Source organism: Barbatula barbatula, assembly GCF_947034865.1.
Source record: "Barbatula barbatula genome assembly, chromosome: 22".
NCBI lineage: Eukaryota > Metazoa > Chordata > Actinopteri > Cypriniformes > Nemacheilidae > Barbatula > Barbatula barbatula.
In genome coordinates this window covers 17,626,455-17,652,701 of record NC_136785.1, presented here as the reverse complement: position 1 = coordinate 17,652,701, position 26,247 = coordinate 17,626,455, and the positions used below count along the sequence as shown (strand labels likewise).

General features: G+C 38.8%; 1 protein-coding gene across 1 annotated transcript in view; it reads right to left on the bottom strand.

The window, feature by feature from the left end:
• Window positions 1-26,247, bottom strand: part of gabrb2b (gamma-aminobutyric acid type A receptor subunit beta2b) — a 107,353-nt gene that overhangs the window by 71,386 nt on the left and 9,720 nt on the right. Inside the window, exon 4 of the mRNA XM_079485962.1 lies at window positions 1,866-2,086. Within this exon, the coding sequence (XP_079342088.1) occupies window positions 1,866-2,086 (221 nt within the window). The remainder of the gene's footprint in view (window positions 1-1,865; window positions 2,087-26,247) is intronic.

The following is a 26,247-nucleotide window of genomic DNA, read 5'->3' as shown; positions in this document are numbered from 1 at the left end:
TAGGAAATAAATGGAAGTCTCTATTTATTATTATATAAGTATTGATTTAATAGTATTTTAGTTTACTGTATGCTGTTGATAGTGCATTACTATTTATTTATTTTTCTGCTTTTCTTGAAAATCTAAATAATAAACAATAAAATTGGAATTGTTAAACCATTAGTATTTAATAAAATAATAGTTCACTGAATAATGAACACCCATCCGGTTCCAAACCTTTTTTGCTCACAAAGCATAGCAAGTAGGGGTGTATCTATTATTTCGTTATCTCAATGCATCGATTACAAATCATATGCCATTTCATATGCATTGATCCAAAAATGTGTTTTGAGTCATTTATAGATTATTTGGTAAATAATCAATCTAGATGAATCATGAATCAATAAAGTACATACTATTTTAAAGTAACGGGGGCAGGCTCAGATTAACACATGCACACAATCAAGGTTTTGAATGATAGGGTACTACTTGTTGGAAACACATCTATTTTATATAGGATTACATTGACAGGTTACAAACTATGATCATAACCTAAAGGACAATATCAACAACTGTACACATCCTCCATCTGTAGGCATACACTAGTAGCAGTCCTGGCCATATGGTAGACTCGGACTCATGACCAGAAGATCGCTGGTTACGGTTCTCAGTGCAGGTAACAACTGAGGTGCGTGTGTTCACGACTTGCAGTGCGTGTGTTCAGTACTCACTGGATGGGTTAACTGCAGAGGTCACATTTCGGGAATGGGTCACCATATCTGACAGATAGGTCACTTTCATCATACTGGATGCAAACCACATGACTGCAACAATGACCAGCATCAACAATATTAAGACGTTTCCCTCCATGGTCTAACTCACTGACACATGCACACACAAACAGGCCTAAAAACACCTGTTAATGTTTTCTTTCTTAAAGTCAACTTGATTAAGCCTGGGACCGGATTCACAAAACTTTTCTCAAGACTTCTCTTAAGTTAAATTATGGGAAGATCTTAAGAGTATTCAATGGTCAAAAGAATTCTTAAGACGTTCTCAAATATCTTTTTATAGAGACTTTGTCAATGATTATACACGCCTGATAAAAGTAACAGTTAATTTGTCCTTTTGTTAAACTTTACTTGTGTAACAAAAAGCATCTAGTGACTCATGTTCTTACTTATGTAAGCGTGTAATGTGTAAAATGGTGTCAACAAATATTATAGTAGTAGTATAATTATTTTCATGACATAATTAATACTTCATAATATTTGTGAGGCTCTCCAATGTGTGAAAAAGCACTGTGGCGTTTCTAAAAATGAAGGTTATATGTTGGTAAAGGGAGGTAGTTTGACCTGATAATCATTATATAGTTAATATAGAATTCATCATTGGCAAGTCAAAATTATGATTGCAGACTCAACAAGATATATGTTCTGCGTCACCTTTGAAACAAACAAATACATGTAAAAACTCTCTTACCTTTTGATATACCTGTATAAGACAAAAATGAGGCTGTTCTAAGGTATAGATTGCACTTAAAACAACAAAGTAGTTCTCATATGTTCAGTTCCTGCTGTCATTTCTGACTTATAACGCGACATCATCTAACAAATCACCATACATTTTAAGGGGCGGTTACTTAGGCTATAATATTTCATGCAGCGTCTGGGTTACTATATGCATATATACAGATTAAAATGTACATTTACATGTTTATATATCCAAATAGTAGATAACAGTGACATGTTTTTACACCTTCATTCACGAGTCACGGTAAAGTTCTACTGAATAAAAGAGAGTTGCTCCTAGAAGTGCATTAAACTGCAGGAGTAAGCACTTTTATATGTGAATTTAAGAATTTAAGAAAATATATTCTGAAGTACCTGAGCCCATAAAGCACAGTGCCATCTGGATGGAGACGAATCATTCTGTTCTTCACAGTTACACCATGGACAAAAGATTTCTTGTCATTCAGGAAGTATGTATCTGGCACCCACAACTGATCGGCTACTCTGTTATCCAGTGTCAGGTTGAGGGGAATCTCGGAGTAGGACAGACGCTTATCTCTCCAGGCTTGCTGAAAATACATAGTCAATGTGTAGTCCTGAAAAGGAAACAGAAAATACTTGATCTGAGGACAAGATTATAAAGTCATAGAAAAAGAGAAATAGGAGGGTAAATATGTAGATTAACTGTAGATCCTTTAAAAAATATGTTGGGGCTTAATAATATATGACTGACTTTAATAATACATACTTAGAAACAAATGTATAGTATTATGTAATGTAAATCGCTTTGTATAAATGGCAAATGCATTCATGTGAATGTAATAAATTAACTTGGCAGATCCGCATGCCAGTCTCGGCCCTGTACATACAGGAATAAAGGAATACGGCATGCCTATTCATTCAGCTTTTGTACGGAAGAACCTGTGAGGCGTCTCCCATTCACTGCAGCAGACTGAGCAGTGTTGTGGCCCAAGGGACATAACGTCTCGTTCCCTCCATCAGGGAACAGAGGTTGCAGTCATAAACAAGATGTTCCCTTTCTGTCAGTCTTTCAACATAATGTCAAGACTATAGTATGGGGTCCTTATACGAAGTACCTTGAGCAGAGCAACACTGAGTGGCCTAGGCGTGTTACTAGTGAGTGTCCACGATATCACCTTCCAGTGAGGGTAGTAAGACATCACCTTGGTGAAAGATGACAGGCTCTTACCATCGTCTGTCACTCTCTAAGGGGCGAGATAGCCACCCAGCACCAAAAGGGACACTGGAAAGTGCTACACCCTCTCCTGAGGGAGCACACTATAAAGACCTTTTTTAACTTCTCATACAGTTCCGGAAAAATGGCACCGGGGCCAATGCACGGTTTGCCGTTCTACCCAGATACCAAGCATCCAGCCCTGAGTGATGGGGTAAGACGGTGCAGTTGCCCAGGCATGCATGGCTTTTTCATGGGGCTAGACCCAGCAGAGCAGCATACATGGGTGTGCCCATATCATTCATGTGGCTTGCGGAATCGGACAATTGCGTCGAGGCTGGGAAGAAGACAGGGTTGCTGCTGCACTCAGAAAGAATGCAGACAGCCGTGACCAAAACACCTTCACTGACATGTTCCCACAGAAAGGAAATATTGGCATAACATGGGATGATTCTGTCACAGCCAAGAGCACAGCGCAAACTATGTCCAAAGATGGTGCACACTGTGAAACGAGATGGAAAGCTCTTTTAGACAATGTGACTCGCTGCCGAAGTGCTCAGGGGAACATTGAATTCTAAAGCACGGGGTTGGATCCACTGCTTACTGTCATGACTCCGCTATCATGTCATGTTTATTCTTGGTCTTGCAGCGGAGTCATGGCATAGCCTTAGGTTTTGTGTGAGAAAGGCATGGCTTTGTAATGAAATGTAGACTTGCCATGTTCTTTCTCGTGTCTCGTCAGTGTTTCCCGGCATCTCGTTTCCTCGTTAACCTCCCCTGAGTGTTTCATTACCTACACCTGCCCCTTGTTAATTATCCTGTGTTTGTTCCCGGTCGTGGCATCTGTTCCATTGGCTAGCGTCCCGGAGGATTGCATCCTGACTGAGTCCACCCTGGGGGGCTCGGCGCCTTCCGGCTCGAGCTCCGGGGTTCCTGCTTCTTCTGGCGGCATCCGCGGCGGGTGGGGGAGGAGAGATTCAGGGACGGCGTCTGCAAGCCCCTCCGACGCTGATCTTGCCCCTTGTTCTGCTGTGTGCCTCTCCTCACCATCTGCACCCTTCGAGTCCAGCCCGAAGCTCCAGCCGGAGAATAACACCGGGACTCAGCCCAAATATTTTTTGGGGGGGCGCCGTATATGAGCAGGAGGGCCCGATCGTCTAGCGGGCCTCCTGATGTCCCAAGTCCGGTGGTCCCAAGTCCGGTGGTCCCAAGTCCGGTGGTCCCAAGTCTGGTGGTCCCAAGTCCGTTGGTCCCAAGTCCGGTGGTCCCGCCTGCGTCCACTCCAGTGCCAAGTCCTGCCCAGGCGTCCACGCAAGTGCCAAGTCCTGCCCAGGCGTCCACGCAAGTGCCAAATCCTGCACCCAGTCCTGCCCAGCCGGCCTTCCAGCCGGTGCCAAGTCCTGCACCCAGTCCTGCCCAGCCGGCCTTCCAGCCGGTGCCAAGTCCTGCACCCAGTCCTGCCCAGCCGGCCCTCCAGCCGGTGCCAAGTCCTGCACCCAGTCCTGCCCAGCCGGCCCTCCAGCCGGTGCCAAGTCCTGCACCCAGTCCTGCCCAGCCGGCCCTCCAGCCGGTGCCAAGTCCTGCACCCAGTCCTGCCCAGCCGGCCTTCCAGCCGGTGCCAAGTCCTGCACCCAGTCCTGCCCTGCCGGCATTCCAGCTGGCCTTTCAGCCAGGAACAAGAACAGTTCCACCCAGGACTTCTCCCATCAAGTCCCCGGGGACTCCTCACTCGCGAGCGCCCCGGGGAACTAAAGCTGTTCCCCCTTGTCCCACCCCCTTTGGACTTCCCCCCATGGACTCATGTGTTCCCCCCATGAACTTTGTTGTTCCCCCACCCCCCTCCCATGTTTATTATTTTTATTATCTCACCCCAACCCTGTGATTTTGTTTGCTTGTTTGCCCCTGATTTTGTTTAGTATGTTTTGCCTTGTCTTGTCGTTGTCCCAGTCTGCCTTGTCTTGTCAGTCTACCCCTTGATGAACACCTGGAGGTGTTCATTTAAGGGGGGGCTTATGTCATGACTCCGCTATCATGTCATGTTTATTCTTGGTCTTGCAGCGGAGTCATGGCATAGCCTTAGGTTTTGTGTGAGAAAGGCATGGCTTTGTTATGAAATGTAGACTTGCCATGTTCTTTCTCGTGTCTCGTCAGTGTTTCCCGCCATCTCGTTTCCTCGTTAACCTTCCCTGAGTGTTTCATTACCTACACCTGCCCCTTGTTAATTATCCTGTGTTTGTTCCCCTATAAAACATCCTCGTGTTCATTGTCCTGTGCTCGTTCATTGTTTTCGGTACCTTGTATTTTGTACTTTGTATGCCGTTCTTGTTACATCGTCCTAAATAGTCTTGTCTTGACTGATAGGTTTAAATATATTTAGTCTTTGTGAGTTTCCGTTCTAGTCTTAGTGTTTTACAGTAGAGTTCTTGTTGAGTGTTTAGTTTTCAGTTTATCGTTGTAGTTATTGTGTATTGTCTTGATACCCCCTCGTGGGTTTTTGTTTCCTGTTTTATTATTTATTAAAATCTCTGTTAACCCCGTCATCCCTGTTTTTGGCTGCCTGCACTTGGGTTCTCCTTCCACGATCGTGACACTTACACCATAAGACATGCAGTTTAATATACATTTGTCAGAGAAGAAACGCTCAGCAAGGTGAACCTAACAAGATTCCAAAGAACAAAAGCTGAATGAATGGGGACGCCATCTTTTTTTATTAAATTAATAAAGTTTAATAATGTTATGGGTGCTACTAGTCTGTAAAACGATAACAATTGCTAATTGGACACCACCTAGAAGACCTAAAAAATAAAACATGTAATTTGACAACATGTTTGGTATTAAAGATGCAACATAGTGCTTTTCGTCTTTACACCATTTCTCACCAGACACAAGTGATGCAACATGACACAAGATAATAGAAGCCAATTAGAATGAGATTTGCTGGTCAAGATATTTTAAAAGTATGATGCAGAAACCAGTACCCTGGGAATAAGCACTCAAACATAACAATAATTAGCTAGTAACCAGGTAACATGCTGGTCTGCAATTTTTAACAAATTAATGAAAATAAACACTCTAATGTTAAGCCATTGTAGTGGAGCAGCATTGTGTGATCCGTATAGCAAGATGGGAAAAAAATGTACGTCTCACAGATTAAAAAAATCTAATAATTGAGTAGAGGGTGTAGCCTAACAGAACAGAACAGAACAGAACAGAACAGAACAGAACAGCTGTGTATGGGCAGATGGAGCAGCGCCCCTCCAACATATGAATCTCCTAGACTGTATGTAAACTGATTCAAACGGTTATTATTAATTTGTACATGTGTTCAGCATTATTCAACAAATATCTTTAAGGTTTCTTGACTATTTTAAGTCATGAAGCTGTGTAATAAATTGGAAGGGGGCAGCGGCTCCCATGTTCATCAGCCCCCAAATTTTTTCTATGTAAATCTATGGTGAAAAATGGAAGTGCAGTACGCCCTGAATTTGTATTTCAGTCTATTGAGACCACAGCTTGTAACACAGTTTTTTCCACAGTAAAATATTTTTAATGAAACTGAAGATCATGTCAATAAGCATTGTATGTGTCTTTCAGTCTTGATTGGTGTCCACAAAGTAAATAGGGGTCAGCTGTGGCCTGGTGGTTAGAGCCTTGTGGTTAGAGCCTTGGGCTTGTGATCAGAAGGTTGCCGGTTCAAATCTCAGTGCCAGCAGGTCATGACTGAAGTGCCCTTGAGCAAGGCAACTTACCCCTGATTGCTCTGCAGTAATGTGTCACTGTAGAAAACTACTTGTAAGTCGCTTTGGATAAAAGCATCTGCCAAATAAATAAATTAAAATATTAACTGGTACACTAATATTAAATGTAATGTTTTAGATATATTGATAGTATATTAAGCAAAAAGGAATTGAATCAATAGGTAAAATGAAGCTGAATGATGGTGTGACTTACTGTGCACCTACAGTATCATCAGCACTGAAGCAAAATTACCTGGACTCAAACCTGTACACTGCAGCTCTAGCCAGGACAAGATCATGATCTGAAATGCAGCATGTTGATAATGTTCAGCCACTACACTACACTGGTTCGACTTCCGGGAGGGAGGGAACGCTGGCATGTTTGGTTGCCGCTCCTTCACTCGGCAATTGAAATTGTTTTCTTTCTTTTATTTATTTAGGCCTATTTATTATTATACGTTATTGTTGGATTCCTTTTCATTGTTCGTGCATCCACATTCCTGATTGGGATCGGATATACGCTCACGCTGTGCCTGGATTTTTCACTCCTGTGTGCTGTGTTTCCGTTAGCAGTGCGTCAGAAGTTCTGTTTTACTACAACGCCTTGGATCTACTCGGACATTTCAGCCTGGATCAAACCGTGTCCTGTGCAGCAGTGTCTGATTTTAGGTTCATCACAACATCTTTAATCTTACTTGGACATTACTATGTGGATTCGTCTGCTATCTGCTATCATCGGCATTTTATCAGTGACTGGGCTCCGTGGAGAACGGATCTTCGAAAACCCGGACCACGCTATGATAAGGTACTCTCTGCCTGAACTGCTTTCACTGAAACACCAGTTGGGGCTCAACACACGTGTTCGTGAAACCTTACGATCACTCCACCTTCTACGTCGGCCCAAATATGTTCATAGGGGTTCACAGCGGAATTTTAACATCACAGGGACTGACATTAAGGTCTTATGTTCCCGTTCCGCATGCACTGATAAACAAAACATCTCTCGTGGTGTTTGCCCTGCGAACTTATGTTATCCACAACAAGTGTCTACAATATACTCTGATAAAGTACGCCCTGATTTCATCAGGTTTGCCCATCTCAATATACGTTCTTTGAACAAAAAGACTGATTTACTCTATGACATCATTTTGGACAAAAAACTTGATGTTTTCTGTATTTCTGAAACTTGGCACCAACAGAATGACTTTTTAAATCTCAATTTATGTACTCCACCGGGATATAGATATCTTGACAAACCTAGAGCAACTGGAAAAGGCGGTGGCCTTGCTGTTGTCTACAGTACTGATGTCTCGGTTACTGAAATTGTTGTTCCTTCTGTTTCATCCTTTGAGAATATTGTTTTTAAAATGAGTGGTGCTTCTCCTGTTCTGATTTTGTTTATTTATAGGCCACCGAAGCCTAACCCTCTGTTTTTTGATGAACTCACAGAGCTAATTGCATTTCTAAATCCCCTTTGTCCATCTATGATTCTTATTGGAGATATTAACATTCATGTTGATAATCCTAGTTGTAATCATACTGCTAACATGATGGAGATCCTGGACTGTTTTAACCTGACACAACATGTCAAATTTCCAACTCACAGAAAAGGTCATACACTGGATTTAGTGTGTACAGCTGGTGCTGATATAAATCAGCTTGAAGGTAAAGATTTGTGTATTAGTGACCATAAGCTCTTGAGTTTTAACTTATCGGTTTCCTTGCAAAAACTACAAAAGAGGGTTATTAGTTTTAGAAATCTTAAAAATATTGATCTTAATCAGTTTTCATGTATGATAAATGACACTCCTGCAGGAAATACTGTTGATCATTATAATTCAATTTTATCATCAACTCTAGATGTGCTGGCCCCCAAGAAGGAACGTGTTGTTTCATTTTTGAAATCATCACCCTGGTTTACTACTGAGCTCAGGGCTCTTAAAGCAAAAAATAGGCAGTTGGAACGACAATATAAAAAATCAGGGCTCACTGTCCATAAACTTATGTATGATGAGCAATTGGTTCTGTACAGCGATGCCCTTAAAATAGCAAGAACTGAATACTACTCGCAAATCATTAATGATGGTACTGCTAATCCAAATAAGATGTTTAAAGTAATCAACAAACTTCTTAAACCTACCAATTCACTTGTTTGTTCCACTGTGCAGCAGTGCAATATGTTTTTAAAATTCTTTGCTGAAAAAATTGATAATATTTATCAGTCTATTACCTGTGCCTCTCTCAGTGCACCTCCTGAGATTCAGCCATTAAATTGTCCGTATACTTTGTTTTCTAGTTTTAAAACAGTCACCATTGATTACATTTCCAAACTAATTATGACTATGAGTTCCACTACCTGTACCTTGGATCCTATTCCAACTCATGTTCTTAAAGAGTGTCTGTCGTCTATCAGTCCTCTCATTTTGAACATTGTTAATACCTCCATTACTACTGGACTTGTTCCCCAAGCCCTTAAGGTTGCTTCCATCACACCAGTTCTTAAAAAGCCTGGGTGTGATGTGTCTGATCTGTCTAATTACAGGCCTATATCTAATCTTCCTTTTTTGGCGAAGGTTTTGGAGCGTGTTGTCGTGTCACAACTTCATTCTCACTTGTCCATGAACGAGCTTTTAGAACCTTTTCAATCTGGGTTTCGTTCAGGACATAGTACTGAGACTGCCTTGGTCCGAGTTATGAATGATCTCCTCGTCTCTGCTGACTCTGGTGCTCTTACTATCTTGGTGCTCTTAGATTTGAGTGCAGCCTTTGACACGGTGTGTCACTCTATACTGCTTGAAAGACTCGAGACTTGGCTTGGTATTTCCGGTACAGTGCTTGAGTGGTTTAAATCATACCTGACTGATCGTACCCAGTTTGTTATTTTAGAAAATAATAAATCTAACGTTGGACAGGTGTGTCATGGTGTTCCTCAGGGCTCTGTCCTTGGCCCGATACTTTTTAATATTTACATGCTTCCTCTAGGGCAGATTATTAGAAAGCATGGTCTGGGGTTCCACTTCTATGCTGATGATACACAGATTTATATTAGCACAAAAACTAATATCACAGATGTTTCAGCAACCCTTTCTAACTGTCTCCAGGAAATTAAATTATGGATGTACCAAAATTTTCTTAAATTAAATGGTACAAAATCTGAGGTTCTTTTAGTCGGTACCCCTGCAGCTACCTGTAATGGTAACATTTTTAATCTGGACATCGAAAACAATGTACTGTCTGCATCACCACAAGTACGTAACCTTGGTGTAATTTTTGATTCTCACTTGACACTTGAAGCACATATTAAGAGCATTTCAAAATCGGCATTTTTCCATTTAAGGAATATTGCTAGGATCAGGTCCTTTCTTTCATTACCTGATGCCGAAAGGCTTGTCCATGCACTTGTGACCTCTAGGCTTGATTATTGTAATGCCCTTTATGTTGGGCTACCAGCAAAATCTATTACGCGCCTGCAACGTATACAGAATTCAGCTGCACGTGTTCTTACACATACTCCTTTTCGTCAGCATATCTCTGGGGTGCTTAGCAACCTGCATTGGCTTCCGGTCCATGACCGTATTGATTTTAAAATTCTTATCTTAACATATAAAGCTGTACATGGAATTGCACCTTCATATATATGTGATTTAATTACGCTCTATATGCCCTCTCGATCTCTCCGTTCTGCCAACTCTTTTTTACTTAAACAGCCTTCTTGCAGACTGAAAACGATGGGTGAAAGAGCTTTCTCTGTGTCCGCCCCCAGGTTGTGGAATGCACTTCCTTTAACTGTTAGGAATGCCCCAACACTAACAAGTTTTAAGAAACAGTTAAAAACCCTTCTTTTTAAGATGTCTGTGTCTTGATTGGTGACACTTGATGTGTATAATTGGTCTTATTTCTTGTTTGTTTTATTTTTAATGTATTTTTAATGTTTTTACTTTTGTACTGTACTGTAGCGCTTTGGGTACAAGAAAAGCGCAATACAAATAAAATGTATTATTATTATTATTATTATTATTACACTGAGTAGCTTCATGAGATATAACTTTTGGAATACCATTTTTTATTATTGTTGCAACACAAGCTTAGGCCCATATGCATTTTATTTTTAATCATTGTGGATAATAGGCAAGAATCAGTCATCTTTTGCCTGCAATTTGAGATGTTCGGCCAATAATTTATTTTAGAAATAGTGATAAAGCATTTACTCTGAAGTTCCCCTTTAAGCCACTCTCCAGTTTTCGGTTGATCTTCTTTATATTGTCAATGTTCAATGTCTTTAATTGGATTGGATTGGATTCAATTTATTGTCATTACACACATACAAGTACAGTGCAACGAAATGTATTTTTAGAAGAAGATAAAGCATAACATGGGGAAGGTGAGGAGAAAAAAAACATGTACACAATACACCATAGACAAGACTTGCAACAGGGATAAGAAATCCAGTTCTGACAAGCAGCCATCTGAACAACGTTGTCACAACGAAATATGGGAATCACAAAGTGATGTTGGTGGAATGGTCTAGATACGTCCTCGCAATGTAACTTTGTAAACTGGGATTTGTTTTTTTTACTATTTCTAAACAAGGTTTTTTTTTCTTTTAAACAGTTTCATTGTAACATTTTGTGTGTGTGTGTGCTCTTACTTGTACAGCTGATTTGATACAATTCAAATTGTAAAAAGCAATACTGACACGACTTTACTATACATGTCACAGACAACCAAGTAATCACATAAAAACATAAACAAGTTTTTGCCACTAATGGATAAATACAGATTAATCGTTGACACTGTTCTCTAATATCTGGGTTGGCTGCAAAGGTGACATCTGCATTTTCTCAGATGTCTCTATATGTAGCAGTACTGTTTACTTCCGTTGGGTTTATTTAATATGAAGGGGGAGTGCCCTTTAATTGCGTTCCTTGTGTATATAGGGGTGTCGATATGTGTGTGCGTTCTCTCTGCGTCATTTGAGCGAGACACCGTGTTTCCGGCGGGACGCGTGAATGAATGTTTGTATGGTTGGACAGAGGACACTTGTGGGGTATATCATCCATTTATATATTTTGTGTGTGATTCAAGTCTATTTTTAGTTTTTCATCTGTGGGTTATTTTGTGTATAGATTATTTTTTTATTTATGTGTCGTTGTGTTAAATAAAATGTGATATTCTTTTATTAATGAGAAAATAAAGTATTCTATTGTTTTATACTCAACCCATGTCTGATACCTGACCCTGATATAATGAACCTCGGAGCCTTGCTCTTTGTTAAAGGGCATTTCCCCGGAAAGAGGTCCCGGGGTGGAGTAGTCGGTAACTTTCCTAAATCTTTAGTGTACCTCCATTTGAAAGCCGCCACATATAGTATCAGGTTTCAGAATTCTCACAAGACCAACTAATCTAAGCTACAATATTCATTATCTTTCTGTACAGCAACAATTGAAGTTCAATTTCTTTAAGGCAACTGCTAAAGAAACATCTGAGACAAAAGTGATTAATAAATCGTATTCAAAATAAAAAATTTTTTGCTTATATAATATAATCTTCTTTGGCAGAGACTTTGACAAAAGTTGTTGAGACTCTTTTTCAAGTGAAAATCTGTCTGTGGCAAAAATACAAGCCCGAAAGTGTCTCAGAGGTGATGATGAAATTCTTCTGTGTTTACCTGCTGAGAAACCCAATCTAACTATTGCTGTAAACATCCTTATGAAATCCCATGTAACACCATGCAGGCTTTCCTGGCTCTCTTACTGCCCTTAAACGCAATTTTGGAAACTTAAAAGTTTAAAAAAGATATAAAGTCCATGAGATTTCGAGAGTATACCTTCTGAGCGAGACCTCTTAAGGTAGGCTTCTCCTCATAATTATTTTATCAGGGCTGATATTGAGCCAGGAGCTGTTTTCTATCGTGCTACATGTAATCCATTTACTTTGGCAAGAGATTAGACCATGCTTCATTGCCTGGTAAAGCTATACATCCCTTACATCATCAGAAACACTCAAATAAGGCAGTAAACAGCATGATTTAGACATCGATATTGCTGTCATAAATATCAGTGGAGGTGGTTGTCAAATGTTTGGAGCTAATGAGCAGGTTATGTGTACAGTAAGCGTGTATAGAAAGGCACCATGTTTCTGTCAACAAAAAGGGCTTCTGGCATAAACAGCAAACTGAAATAGGACACACGAAATCTGATTTCTTTTAAGACCATTTTTACCTGGATCGTGAAAAATATATATATTTTCACGCAAAGACATTTCATTCTCGTCGAGCCTTATAAAATACAACAGACACCAGTAGTGTAGTCATGTGCTATCTTCTAAGTTTTGTAGAATTTGTTTGTAGAAAAAATCTACATTTTAGCATTTCTTCACAAATACTCTTTCAATTAAAATGGGAAATTGGCTCATTGCTTCAATTGCAGAGTTTGAGAGGATGAAATATTTCAAACTCTCAAAATCTGCAATTAAAAGTTTATGATTTCAATATGTAGCAAAATTAAGAAAATGTAAATAATGAGCAAGCACTGTACATCATAAATCCATATTCCAAATCATGGGTTTTCTTTACTGTGAAACATTAAAGAAAACCTCTAATAATATTTGCAGCGATAAAGCTGACGATTCTTTCCTGGTCGCTGTCCTGTAATGCCAAGGTCATGGGTTCGATCCCAGGGGATTGAACATTGTCAGAAACAAATGTATGGTACAATGCAATGTAAGTCGCCAATGGAAGTTGCCAGTGTTGAAACTGAATATGTCATGCCACTTTGAATATGAAGAATGGAGAAGAATCTTTAAAACCACAGCATTAGGGAATATTACAAGTTAACATGTATAAGATTCAAATTTAAATGTTAAATAACACTATCATTTGGCTACACACTTGAAAAAATGCAATCAAATGTTCATAAACAAATACATTGAACTGTTGTGGTATAAGCTGCCTTGAGATTGAAAGTTCTGGAAACAGGAAACGTTTTATTTATTTATTTATTTTATGCCACTGTTTGTATAACATTTGGCTGTTTTGGATATTACACAGATGTCAAGCAGTTTCTTTAGCAATCAGCTTTAAGCTTCAATGTAATGGCAACTGTTATTTGACTTCTTCAGACTGTTGTCATTCTCTTCAGAGTTCACCTGTATAATAATTGACTACTGATTGAGATAACACAAGGTGATATTTTTGTCAAATGCTTAACAAAAACGCTGTGCGTGCACCAGCCTTTCCCTCACTGCTCTCATCCCGCCCTGCTCGCCACCACACCTCTCATTAGCTGAAGGACACTAGCCTGAGGACAGGTGTCTGTGGAACACAGCAGGTGATTTCAAATTTGGATAGTGACTCTGTAAACATTTAACTTAGACTCTAAATGTACTAAATTACTGGCTATGCTCTATCGTTTCTCAAGGACAACTTGCCTCAGCTGACTTTTTTAGTGATGGCCTGTTTTTCGGAAAGAAGCATACAGCTCTATCTGTGTTGTATAATTTGACATAAAACTAAAGGCTCTTCAGAGATATAAAGGAAGGAGCACTACTCTATACACTGTGTGCACAATTATTAGGCAAGTGATTATTTTGACCATATCATAATTTTATCCATAATTTCCAACTCCAAGTATAAACTTGAATGCTTATTGGATTTAATGCATATCAGGTGATGTGTATTTGTGTAACGAGGTAGGGCGTAGCCTAAGGAGATCAACACTGGCCTAAGGAGATCAACACCCTATATTTTCAGACGGATGCAGCACTCTTGAAATATCTAAGATTTTGGGGCGTGATCACAGAACCATCAAACGTTTTGTTGCAAATAGTCAACAGGGTCGCAAGAAACGTGTCGAGAAGAAAAGATGCAAATTAACCGCCAAAGATTTGAGAAGAATCAAACATGAAGCTACCAGGAACCCATTATCCTCCAGTGCTGCCATATTCCACAACTGCAACCTACCTGGCGTGTCAAGAAGTACCAGGTGTTCAGCTCTCAGAGACATGGCCAAGGTAAGAAAGGCTGAACCCCGACAACCTCTGAACAAGACACATAAATTGAAACGTCAAGAATGGGCCAAGAAATATCTGAAGACAGATTTTTCAAAGGTTTTGTGGACTGATGAGATGAGAGTGACTCTTGACGGACCAGATGGATGGGCCTGTGGTTGGATCACTTACGGACACAGAGCTCTACTTCGACTCAGACGGCAGCAAGGTGGAGGTGGGGTACTGGTATGGGCAGGTATTATAAAGATGAGCTAGATGGACCTTTTTGGGTTGAAAATGGACTCAAAGTAAACTCTCAGACCTACTGACAATTTTTAGAAGACACTTTCTTCTAAAGTGTACAGGAAAAAGTCTGCATCTTTCAAGAAGACTTTGATTTTTATGCAATAGAACGCTCCATCACATGCATCAAAGTACTCCACTGGCCAGTAAAGGCCTTAAAGATGAAAAACTAATGACATGGCCCCCTTCTTCACCTGACTTAAACCCTATTGAGAACTTTTGGGCCCTTAAGCAGGAAATTTACAGTGAAGGTAAACAGTACACCTCTTTGAACAGTGTCTGGGAGGCTGTGGTTGCGGCTGCACAAAAAGTTGATTCTGATCAGATCAAGAAACTGACTGACTCTGTGAATGGAAGGCTTGTGACTGTTATCGAAAAGAAGGGTGGCTATATTGGTCACTAAGTTTTTATTTTTTATTTCAGAAATGTTTATTTGTAAATTGAGTTTGTTTATTATTCTCACTTTAACAGGTGGAAATAAACAACTGAGACGGGAAAATCGTTGTTTTTCATTTAGTTGCATAATAATTCTGCATACTAAAAGTTGCCTAATAACGTTGTACATTTAGATATTCTCTTAAAGCCAAAACTTCACTTTAACTACTTAAATGTACAGGTTTGAGGGTTTTTTAACATTTTGGATTGCCCACCGGAGTGTAGTTGTACAATAACAAAAGTAATCCTCAAAAATACAACTTGCCTAATAATTGTGCACACAGTGTAGGTGCTCAAGAGTAACATAAGATTGGCAGAAGTGCGTAACGCAAGTATGCTATAAACAGTCTTTTTACTAATTCAATTAAAGCATTTTCTACAAAAAGAAGGCAGAATTGCTATTTTATTCCTTTCTCCCATTTACATTTTCACATACATAATAAGTCATTATAGAAAACTCCATAGAAAACTACCATTTGTGAGAAAACGTAAGCGAAAGAAGCTGCCCTGATTTAAGAGCACAACCAAGACAAGACAAAAATCTACTCGGGTCCTAAAATCCCCTAAAATAAAGTGGCTACCGAAAGTATTCAGACCCCCTTAAAATGTTCACTCTTTGTTATATTGCAGCCATTTGCTAAAATCATTTAAGTTATTTTTATTTCTCATTAATGTACACACAGCTCCTGATATTGACAGAAAAACACATAACTGTTGACATTTTTGCTGATTTATTAGAAAAGAAAAACTGAAATATCACATGGTCCTAAGTATTCAGACCCTTTGCTGTGACACTCATATATTTAACTCAGGTGCTGTCCATTTCTTCTGATCATCCTTGAGAAGGTTCAACACCTTCATTTGAGTCAATAAAAGCACATTACCTTTTAGTCACATAAATGGTCTGCATGATGCAATGAGTGAATGTATTAAATTAAAATACTTGGAGAGTCGAGAAGCTGCTTCGCAGGCCCACGCCATAGGCGGAGTTTGACATTCGAGCCAGGGGTGGCAAAAAAAAGTCTGGAAATGGCGACAAGCAAAACAGTAGACTGAATCATTTCTAACGGAATACTCAAGCCAAGGGTAATTCTTGTAGAAGTGGAAAACGATCGTTTTGTACTTCCAAAACATTTTGAGGGGAATTGGGGCAGAGCAGGTTGCTTGGGACAGCCGTGTTTTTCTCCAAGATCATCTGTGTTGGTGTTAGCTAGTGCATCTGTGGCCGTGGGGTGAACGTCAGGACTGCTAGCGGTTGCTGCTGATCCAGAGCTGCTCGGTGTATCCTCCAAGTTCACAGCGGTGTCTGTTTGCCTGTCGTCATCATCGGTTACTGTTGTTTGTGTTGTATCTTTGTTAGATCCAGAAGACTGAATATCTGTGTCATTTGGAGCTCGAGATTTTTAAAACTTACTCAAGATCCGGTCCGACACCGGTTCTACACCCGCGTGAAAATGCTGGACTTAGCCCAACCCGCAGCACTACGTATGTCTGCCAGAGAGGTGCTCTGAGCCAGTGCCCACGAGGAGGCTACACCACGGCGCAGTGCGTCACTGCGAGTGGGTGGGGCCTGAGATCGGTAAGCAAAGTTCATGCATAACCACTGGGTCGCGAGATTCCCTTGTCTACCTCCTTCAACGCCTTAGCCTTGTGGACCTACAGGATACTATGGTTACTGACTCTGAGAATAAGCAGAGCCATTGAGAGAGAGAGTCGCATCAACTCTGTTGACTCCAGTTGAACAGTTTTTTCACAGCAATGGCAGTTCATTACATTACATTTATTCATTTGGCAGACGCTTTTATCCAAACTTTATCCAGACTTACAAGTAGTAGAGCAAAGAAAATGTTGGTTTATGGAGGCTCTCACTAGTTCGCGGAAGTTACTGGTAACTCATGGAGTGAACTAAACAGATCAACTGAAGTATACTTTTAACCCATTTTAAGACTCAAATCATTTAATGAATAAAAAAATTAAAGAACTAAAGCATTTAAAGAGAAATCATAACCTCCTGGAACTGTCTGATGGCTCAATGAATCCTGTGAGATGAACATTTTGAACATCCGTTGGTGCAACTCTCTCTCTCGATGGCCTCTCTTTCAAAAACGTGCTTGACTTTGCTTTCTTGAGTTTTACATGCCTTGCAATCTGAAACGGAAAAGACTGAATTTCCCATATTTAAGGGTTAACATACTCAGCGTTCGAACTAAACCTTCTTTCTGTAAGGTTATTTTATTCTGCAGCATAATTATAACAAATCACACCCAAAATAAATGAAATCAGGATAGCTTTGGCCCACATAGTAGCAAAAGGAAAGGGTATATAGTAAGCTAGGTCACTATGCAGCTCTGCAGAGTGTATACCTGGATCCTCAGATTTAAAGATATAGCTGTGGGATATAGACAGCCTTTGAGCAGATTGTGCACACTATACTTTGGCTCAATAATGCCATATGTTTTCCCCATGCATCTCACAACTCCCATGTCTATAAAGTGAGAAAAACACACTTAAAGCCACTGCGATGTATAAAGCTGCTCAGATGTCTTTATTTTGCACGTCATGCAGATGTTGGTTTATGCTACTGAGAATAAAATTGTTTTGAATTTGATATATTTGGAGTACATAACATTTATGCACTGTGACAATACTTTTGAGCAACTTAAAGTGCATTCGGTGCATTCAAACAAGGTCTTAAATCTATACTGTTACTTTACTGCTGTTTCGTTGCTCCTGTGTCTCCCTTTTTTATTAAAGATTTTCACCATGATCCTTCGATCTGAATCTGGTTCACTGCATGAAAGTGTAAAGTTAAATTGAACAGTGATCTCTTCTATTTCTCCTACATTTTTCGCTTGTGTGAAGCATCCACTAATGTCTTTCTGCATGCACACTCTGTTCAGTCTATTAATTTGTGTAGTGGGTGTCAGGTATTAGGCGATATGTGCGGTGATGTATTCATAACCATGCATTCGGAGCAGCAGGCGTTCTGCATGTCGCTGTGGGCAATTTCTAGGCCCTGCTGCTGCCTGAGATGTTTGGAGGAGAGATGTCCTCCTCCAGAACGTTTCTCAAGAGCCGATGCTATGCTGCCCACCCTCCCCGACCTCTTATAAGTGATGAAGATAAGATACAGCCCTTCAAACATACATCGATCGATATGAATCCATTTTGATGAAAGAATTAGACACAAAAGTGGACATGATTTATGTCGATGTGCATGTTAATGATAAAAATACATGTATCCTGTCTTGTAGCAACAATGGCAACAGCATGTTTGAGGTTAATGTATGTGCATGGCATGCATAAAAAAACTACACCCTTGGACAAGGACACCCCCTGAAGAGGCAATATCCTGTCTCTGCAGGCATGACCTGATGCGACAGGATAAACACGAGGTGATGATGATGATGATACAGTGATAGACTGTGATGGCTGAGGAATGTCAGAGACACTGTATTAATAAGAAACCACAACACATCAGATTTCACGGCAATAATGCCAAATTATATTCACATGCCTTGTAACGTGATTACATTTAAGAGAAAGACTGTCTGTTTCATTCTATTTATGTGACGGGTTGCATGAAGGGGGAACCGAACTCGGGTCCCTAGCATTCAAAGTGTGAGGTATTACTCACTGAGCTAGACCCCAGGGTTTAAACCCAATCGCAGAAAATCAAAAGCTCAAGAGGCTTTAGTGATAAAAAATTAACACTTTACTCTTTAGACACAAAGGTTCAAAACAAAACTTGGCAAGCCGTGCTTCCAATAAACAGAGTAACATAAAAGTAGACTTGATGGTCCAAAACATCAACATAACAACACTTAAAGTCAAAACTGCTCAACAGCAAGAAATAAGGCATAAACATCTCAAGACTGAACACAAAGGCAGAGAACAAACAAACTTATAAAGGGTCAAACACAGGTGTATACAATTTGGTGATGAGGTGCTGAATGAGGCAATGTTGACCTCTAAAGGCCTGGAGCAACCAGAGTACATAATGTGGATGTCATCACCTATTCTGAAGGTGCCTGGCAGGAGGTTCAGGGAGACCGACCCCTGCAGGCCAGGGTGAAGAAATAATCTTCAAAGAACAGACACGTTATAATTTATACAATATAATTACATTATTTAATTTATATGCATATTTTATCTTGTGCACCAAGCAAATAAACTTGAGTAAATTACTTTTAATTTTAGAATTAACATAATTACATACTGATTCAAATAAATGCATATGATGTGAATTACATAACAATATTTTCAGGAAAACTAAAATAATATGAAGACCCATCACTATCTAGTGTTAAAGCATAGCACACTAAAATGTGCAAATGAGATCACACCTATTACAGTATTATTAATTAGTCACCTCGTAATGCAGTTACGCATTGCCATGATATTGATTTGTGAAATCACAAGTGATCTCACATAATACAATAAAATTACCCCATCTTGTTAATTACACAAAAAGTGATTGGTGAAAGCTAAAATGTGTCACAGTTGGTTAATGCAAAAAGGAAGTTATTTAATTTAGGATAAATGAGAGTGAAACACAGGCCAAATATTATTCGGGCTATAATTTCAAATATGTTATAAGATATCAATTAAGCAGAATGTTACCTTTTAAAATTATATAAACAAATATTGTAAATTCTAAAGCTGATGTCAAACAGTTAGGCAAACAGTATACAAATAATAGCAAGGAACCCAAAACTCCAAAAAATGTTAGCTTGAACCTTTTGATCTTAGTAAACTTACTCAGCAAACTTAAAGAAGAGACAGAAGAATGGAGAAAGATACTGTTGGTAAAAACAGCAGATCTAGTTTGAGTCCCGGTAGAAAGGATTGACATCTACTGTACTGTTGGTACTACCGCAGAAGAATAATCTCTTCATTTGCACATTCTTCTCTCCTTAGCTCTGTTTTCATTTAGAATAATTAAAAGCTCTAAGGGTTTTTTTGTTGCTCAAACAGAACTGTTGATTTGCACTTGCCTTCTTTTACAATATGCTTCATTGCGTTTCATATGGTATGTTTCATTAATATTGACTGCATCTTGTTAATCAGCTTTGTTAATGTTAAACTGTTTATTATCAGAGGTAACTTCAGATTTTTTACCTACAGTCATTTGGATCACTTTTATGATATATGCCTTTTGCAGATTCAACAAGTTGGGACCTACATATGTGTACATAAAGTCATGACTAGATATAAATATGAGTATTCGGGGCCATATGCAGGTTTACGTATAATGACTTCTAAAGATCTATATTACCACATACCCTCCAAATATACTCACTTGTTTTTTCTGCTTAAAATGTCTCCAAGCTGCTTTTGTCTTTGCTTTCCCTTTGACTGTATTGCCATTTTCATTATTTTGTTTTTACACCATTGATTCTTTCATGCAATTGGTAAATTTTTTGTTAAAAATCACAATATTTCCACAACCGCGTCTGGTGTATCATCATCTATGTCTGCAGTGCGCCAGCGACTGAGACAGTCCCAATGATACCGTCAGGTAAAACTGCCTACTTTTGGTCAAAGTTGGTTTAAAAGTGCGCAGTGGGTACTTGGACACCGTGAGGGATAGGCGCGAGACTGGTGCACGCACAGGTGACACTCATTATCAGGAGCTTGAAACTTGATATTTGACATATGAACTTTAAAAAGTAAATCGTTGAGAAAGACCAATACATATCTCATCTCAGTATGTTCAGCGGATAAGCTAGTATTTATATTCCCCTGTAGAACCCAGCAAAGACACAAAGCTATGGCAGATGACTGCTTTTGTTAGGATTTAATGCGTTAAAATACCACCTTCTCATGATCTATGACACTGTAATTCTCACCTTTGTAACTCACACCAGCCAAAGGCACAATTAGGATTTGGAAAACAATCTTTTTAAGTGAGTGTGTGCCGACAGGGGTGTGTGAACAGATCAGCAGAGTGCTTTATTTCACACTAGCGCTACTATGTGTAATTTGCTAAAAATAAACCTAGACAGAGGTAAAATTCCCGACTTCTGTCGCCAAAGCCAGAAAACCAGCAAGTACATATTTTCCATATCACTGTAACTTATAAAGCACAGACTAAGCTATGATGATTATGGAACACAGACTGTTTAGTTAACCCTTAGTGACGTCGTAATTGATTCAAAACGAATTATTAATTGTGCACCCATATCCCATTAAATTCACACGGCATGATGTAAGCTAAATATGTTGTAGAGTTTTGAATCTTTTGTATCATTCAGTAACATTCTTGTCTGTCTCCTAAATAGTGTGACATTTTAATATTTTGGATCAACGGTTTGCTCAGACCCTATGATGCTTATCTGATAATAACAGTTCTGGAGAGCACCGCTCACTGCTGCCAATGAAATTTTTAGTCATAATTGTTCATGCATGGGGGACAGGGAGTTTGGGGGGAGATGTTAAAACATTTAATGGTGATAACTGGTGAAACAACATAATTTAGAATAAAGACCTTGTGTTGGATTTAAGATATGCTTACAAGGTTTATGTATTCTATATTTTCACTTTGCATTATTGAAAACATTTGATTGCACAAAGAAATTTGACTATGGCACTAAATTGACAAAACAGCTATCAAATCTGGCTGTAATTTTACAAAAATGAAAAGACTGTTTAGATCACCATTAGTCAGGTGGTAATTGAATCAAAACTAATGTTTAATTGTGCATCCATATCCCATTTAAAACAAACTGCATGGTCTAAGCAAAAAGCTGTTATAGAATTTTGAATCGTTTGTGTCATTAACATTTTGTCACATCCATTACTAGAAATATCAGCAGTGAAATGAGCCTATTATGCTAAAAGCTAGCCAAGCATCGTTCTCCACACAAATACCCCTGGTGCATTAGATTATTTCAAATGTGGTTAAAATATTTAATATATTTAATAATTAAATATTTTTTAAAGGAGAAAATGTGTTTAGCACTGCATAATCTTCATATCTCTCTAATAAAGCAAACCTGTATCAATTTATCAGATCATTGGTAAAATCTCCAAGACCTGTATTGGATTATAGTGACATCAAAATGTGCAGTGTTGGGGATACTCCAGGATTGGGAGTATTTTACTAAAATTACTGTATTGGGCCCTATTATAATGATCTAAGCGTATGGTGCAGGTTCACTTATTACCTGTCCATTTATGCAAGTTTAACAATGGTCCAAAAAGGGTTGTACCTATTCTCTTCATTAGTCCTGTGTGTGTTTTTTGCATGACGTGCCATAAACCAATCAGAGTCTCATCTCCCATTAAGAGCCGGTTGCGCTTGCTCCCTGGCAGATTTGGTATTTACATAGCGGAATTTGCAAGAGGAAAGACTGAACGCTTCTTCGGAAAGAAAATGCACCTGCTTGTAAGCAGCAGCAGACCATCTACCGGACAAGCCATATTTTTTTATCTTCATGTACACAATAATAATCAATAATAACAATAATGTTACATTGAAATAATAATGTTTTTATATTTCCCTATTTATGTGTTGCTGCACATCCCTGTGTGTGTAATAAGAAGAGTGTACATGTGTATGCTATTAAAACAACATGGCATCGGACATGAAAATGATAAGTGCTTGGGGTATATGATATGGCCCATTGTCTCATAAATCCATTAGAGGCCGTAGCAAAATGGACAAATTCAAACCGAATCAAGCACTGCATTTTTTTAATTAAATTTATAGAAAAACATTAACTTGGTTTAATGCATAATGTGTAAAAAATGTTCATGATTCAAATGTTATTTCCTAGATCCGCACACAAATAGTAAAAGTGCATAAGTGGAAGTGCAAGTAAGAGGAGAAAACAATCCAAAGCAATAATTTTGTTTTGTTTAAAGATAAACACTAAGGTTCACACAAAACAGCTCCAGCTTCATCCTTGTCGTGTCTCCTGACACACGTAAACTTAGAATACACAATTTAAATGAGCATATTCTTGTGAAATATTCCAATTTCGAATTGTTTAATTTCCCAGGCCTACTTTGTTTGAAAGAAAAATATGTTTGTGTACATTTTCTATTTGTCATGCCAGTGAATTATCAAATGATGTAGAATAGCATTACAGGTTGTACAGTGGTGTAATGTATTGGAGTAAATGTAATTAGTTTCGTAATTCGTACTTTGTAGTTGGCTACCCTCTCTTTCTATCAACAGGTATTGTTCTGTCTCTTGTGAAAACTAGTCACTTGGTATAAGCACCAATTGTATTATTGCTTCTGTATGACATATCGCTTTATTGCTCTCTGAATTCACTTTGGATAAAAGCGTCTGCTAAATGACTAAATGTAAATCTAGTTTAAACGAGTAACAAAGATATTAGCAACTTTAACTCTTTACTAGATTACATTTTTAAATAAGTATATGTACTCTTAAATCTGTTACAATTTTGAGGTGTTCAGTTTTATAATAATTTCAGAAAATAAATGTGATTTCTCTCCTCACAAATCAACTTTTTCTTGTTTTTCACTGACTATGTCTCTTAGGTGTTGAGGATTAGTGCTTCTTTGAGCCTACATTCAGTATCAGTAAAATACTCAAGAACTGTTAAAATCAGATACTTACAAACTTTGTAATTTGTAAATTGTAATTTAATATTTTTTCTGTACTTTTACTCAAGTATTTTCATACATTTTCAAACCTTTCATGTGTTCTTTAAACCTCTGGTTGTATATCCAGACATGTACTGTAGTTTAAAGCATTGTTCATCAGATCGCAGTGGTCCGTTGCATCTTCTGCCAGAGGAAAAATTCCAATGCCAATTTAGTTCAGCGATAAGTTTTAGGTAATATGCATCATTAGCTCATTTGCATAATTTCTGTCAGGGAGTTGGGTGCTGAAATAATGCAGAAGGTGCATGCAAGTGAACAATGCTTTCAGCAGTGACAATTCATGCATTCCGCTCTGGGACTTCAAGCTATCATGTCCAAGCAATCATGCAATGATTTAACATTGACTCCCCAATAAGAAATCTGTCCAGAATCATAATCAACTTCCCTCAAGTGACCCTTCGATATGAGAAAGGCACGGACGTTTAATAACCCACATCTGTTTATCATTCTGGGCTTAATCCACTGGGCTGCGACGGATTGTACCATTAATGAATGGAATTCGTGAGACAGGTGGAAGATTAGCATAGCATAACAAGCAGCACGCCACAGTATGCTGTCAATCGCACGGTAGTCCTCATTACAAAACAAACAAGCCAGAGTCTACAAGTTGCTGATGGTTGCACAGCAAACTCATCTTTCACTGTCAGCAAAACACAATCATGTGCTGCCAAACAACACACCGTTTCGGGAGCTTATTTCTGCAACCCTCGGCCTGAATGGTGGAAACGCTGAGAGCTAATTGACTGACAAGCGGTGGCTGCATCATTTGTTAATAAGGCCTCATAAACTCTTGTAAGTGCATTTGTGTTTGTCATTAAGTGACTGAGGCATCTGTCACTAGTTTGTACAACATGCAACAAACAGTAAAGAAGAGCTATGATTCAGCATTAACTTATCATGTCCCAATGGGTTAAAACTTTTCCAGCCAGACCAAAAATTGTACATTGCTTGTTCTTGCTATGTTCTTGAATACAAATTAGGGCTTTAATACAACAATTTAAAATGTCCTGTCACTCATGATGGTATACTGTGCAAAGGTAGATATTTGTCAGCCAGTAGGATATTTATCTGCAGTATATAATGAAAACAATTCAACATAAAGTTTGAAAGTAGAGTAGGCTTTGCGTACCTTTGTTTGGTTGAATTGATTGGATTTATAAAAACAGCTACTGCATTTTGAAATGGAACTAGGAGCAGACTAACAGTTAAAGGGGAGGAGTGAACGGATGCTCCGCCCCAAGCCGTCTATCTTGCATCATTCAAGATGCAAAAAGTCACTATAGGACGGAAGTGCATTTTCAGATTTTAACAAAAGATTTAAGATTTACAAAAGAGAATGACCCACATTTTTAAACTATTTATAATAAACGCTGCAATATTTCATGAAAAAGTAGGCATTGATTTTAAATTTCACTATAGGACCAATAATTCTGTCGCTTTTTGCAACTGTACCATGCATAAAGAAGCCACAGTCTTTGGAAGTCTGACAGGCTTTTCAACGTTTCCTGCAAATTGTGTAGAGCAATTTTAATTCACCCATTTTAAATCTTTAATTAAAAATCACAGACATGGTTTGGAAGGCGGCTTAATTTCACAGCTGAAAATCCATGAGTGCTTTCAGATGCTGATGATCAAAGAGCTCTCAAGACCGGGGGATGGAGAGAGGAAGAGGAAGTGATAGGAGAAACAGCAGGGTGTGGTTAACACATAGGAGGATGGAGAGAGAGTGTGAAGGCGAAGCTTCAGGACCGCAGAGACTGCTATAGAGAAATAGAAAGGAAAGTAGTAGTGACCGGATTTAACATGTTACTGATGTGAGCAATTCATTGGTGCAAGCTTTTCCAAAGAATGTCTTTGTAATCCTTCATTAACATATAATACCTTGCTCTGCCTTTAAAACAAATACTTGTTTCAGCTGATGTCATCTCTTTTTTGTTTTGCTTCATTTCTCATATTGCATTTTTTACACAATAGGACTGATGCAAGGCAGTTTATCTTTATCAAAATATTTCCCTGTCATGATTCCGCTATCATGTCATGTTTATTTTTGGTCTTGCAGCGGAGTCATGGCATAGCCTTAGGTTTTGTGTGAGAAAGACATGTGCTTTCTCGTGTCTCGTCAGTGTTTCCCGCCATCTCGTTTCCTCGTTAACCTTCCCTGAGTGTTTCAGTACCCGCACCTGACCCTTGTTAATTATCCTTTGTCTGTCTCCCTTTAAAACATCCTCGTGTTCATTGTCTTGTGCTGGTTCGTTGTACGTGTTACCTTGTACCTAAAACCTGCTATAGTTTAGTAAAGTCCAGTCTAGTCTTAGTGTTTTGTATTAGTTAGTCTTTGTCAGTGTTAGCTCTAGTCTGTTTTAGTTAAGTCCTCCTTTGGTTCTTGTATGTTCTTTTACCCCATTGTGGGCTTTTGTTTTCGGTTCTGTTTTATATAATAAAATCCCCTTGTTAACCCCTT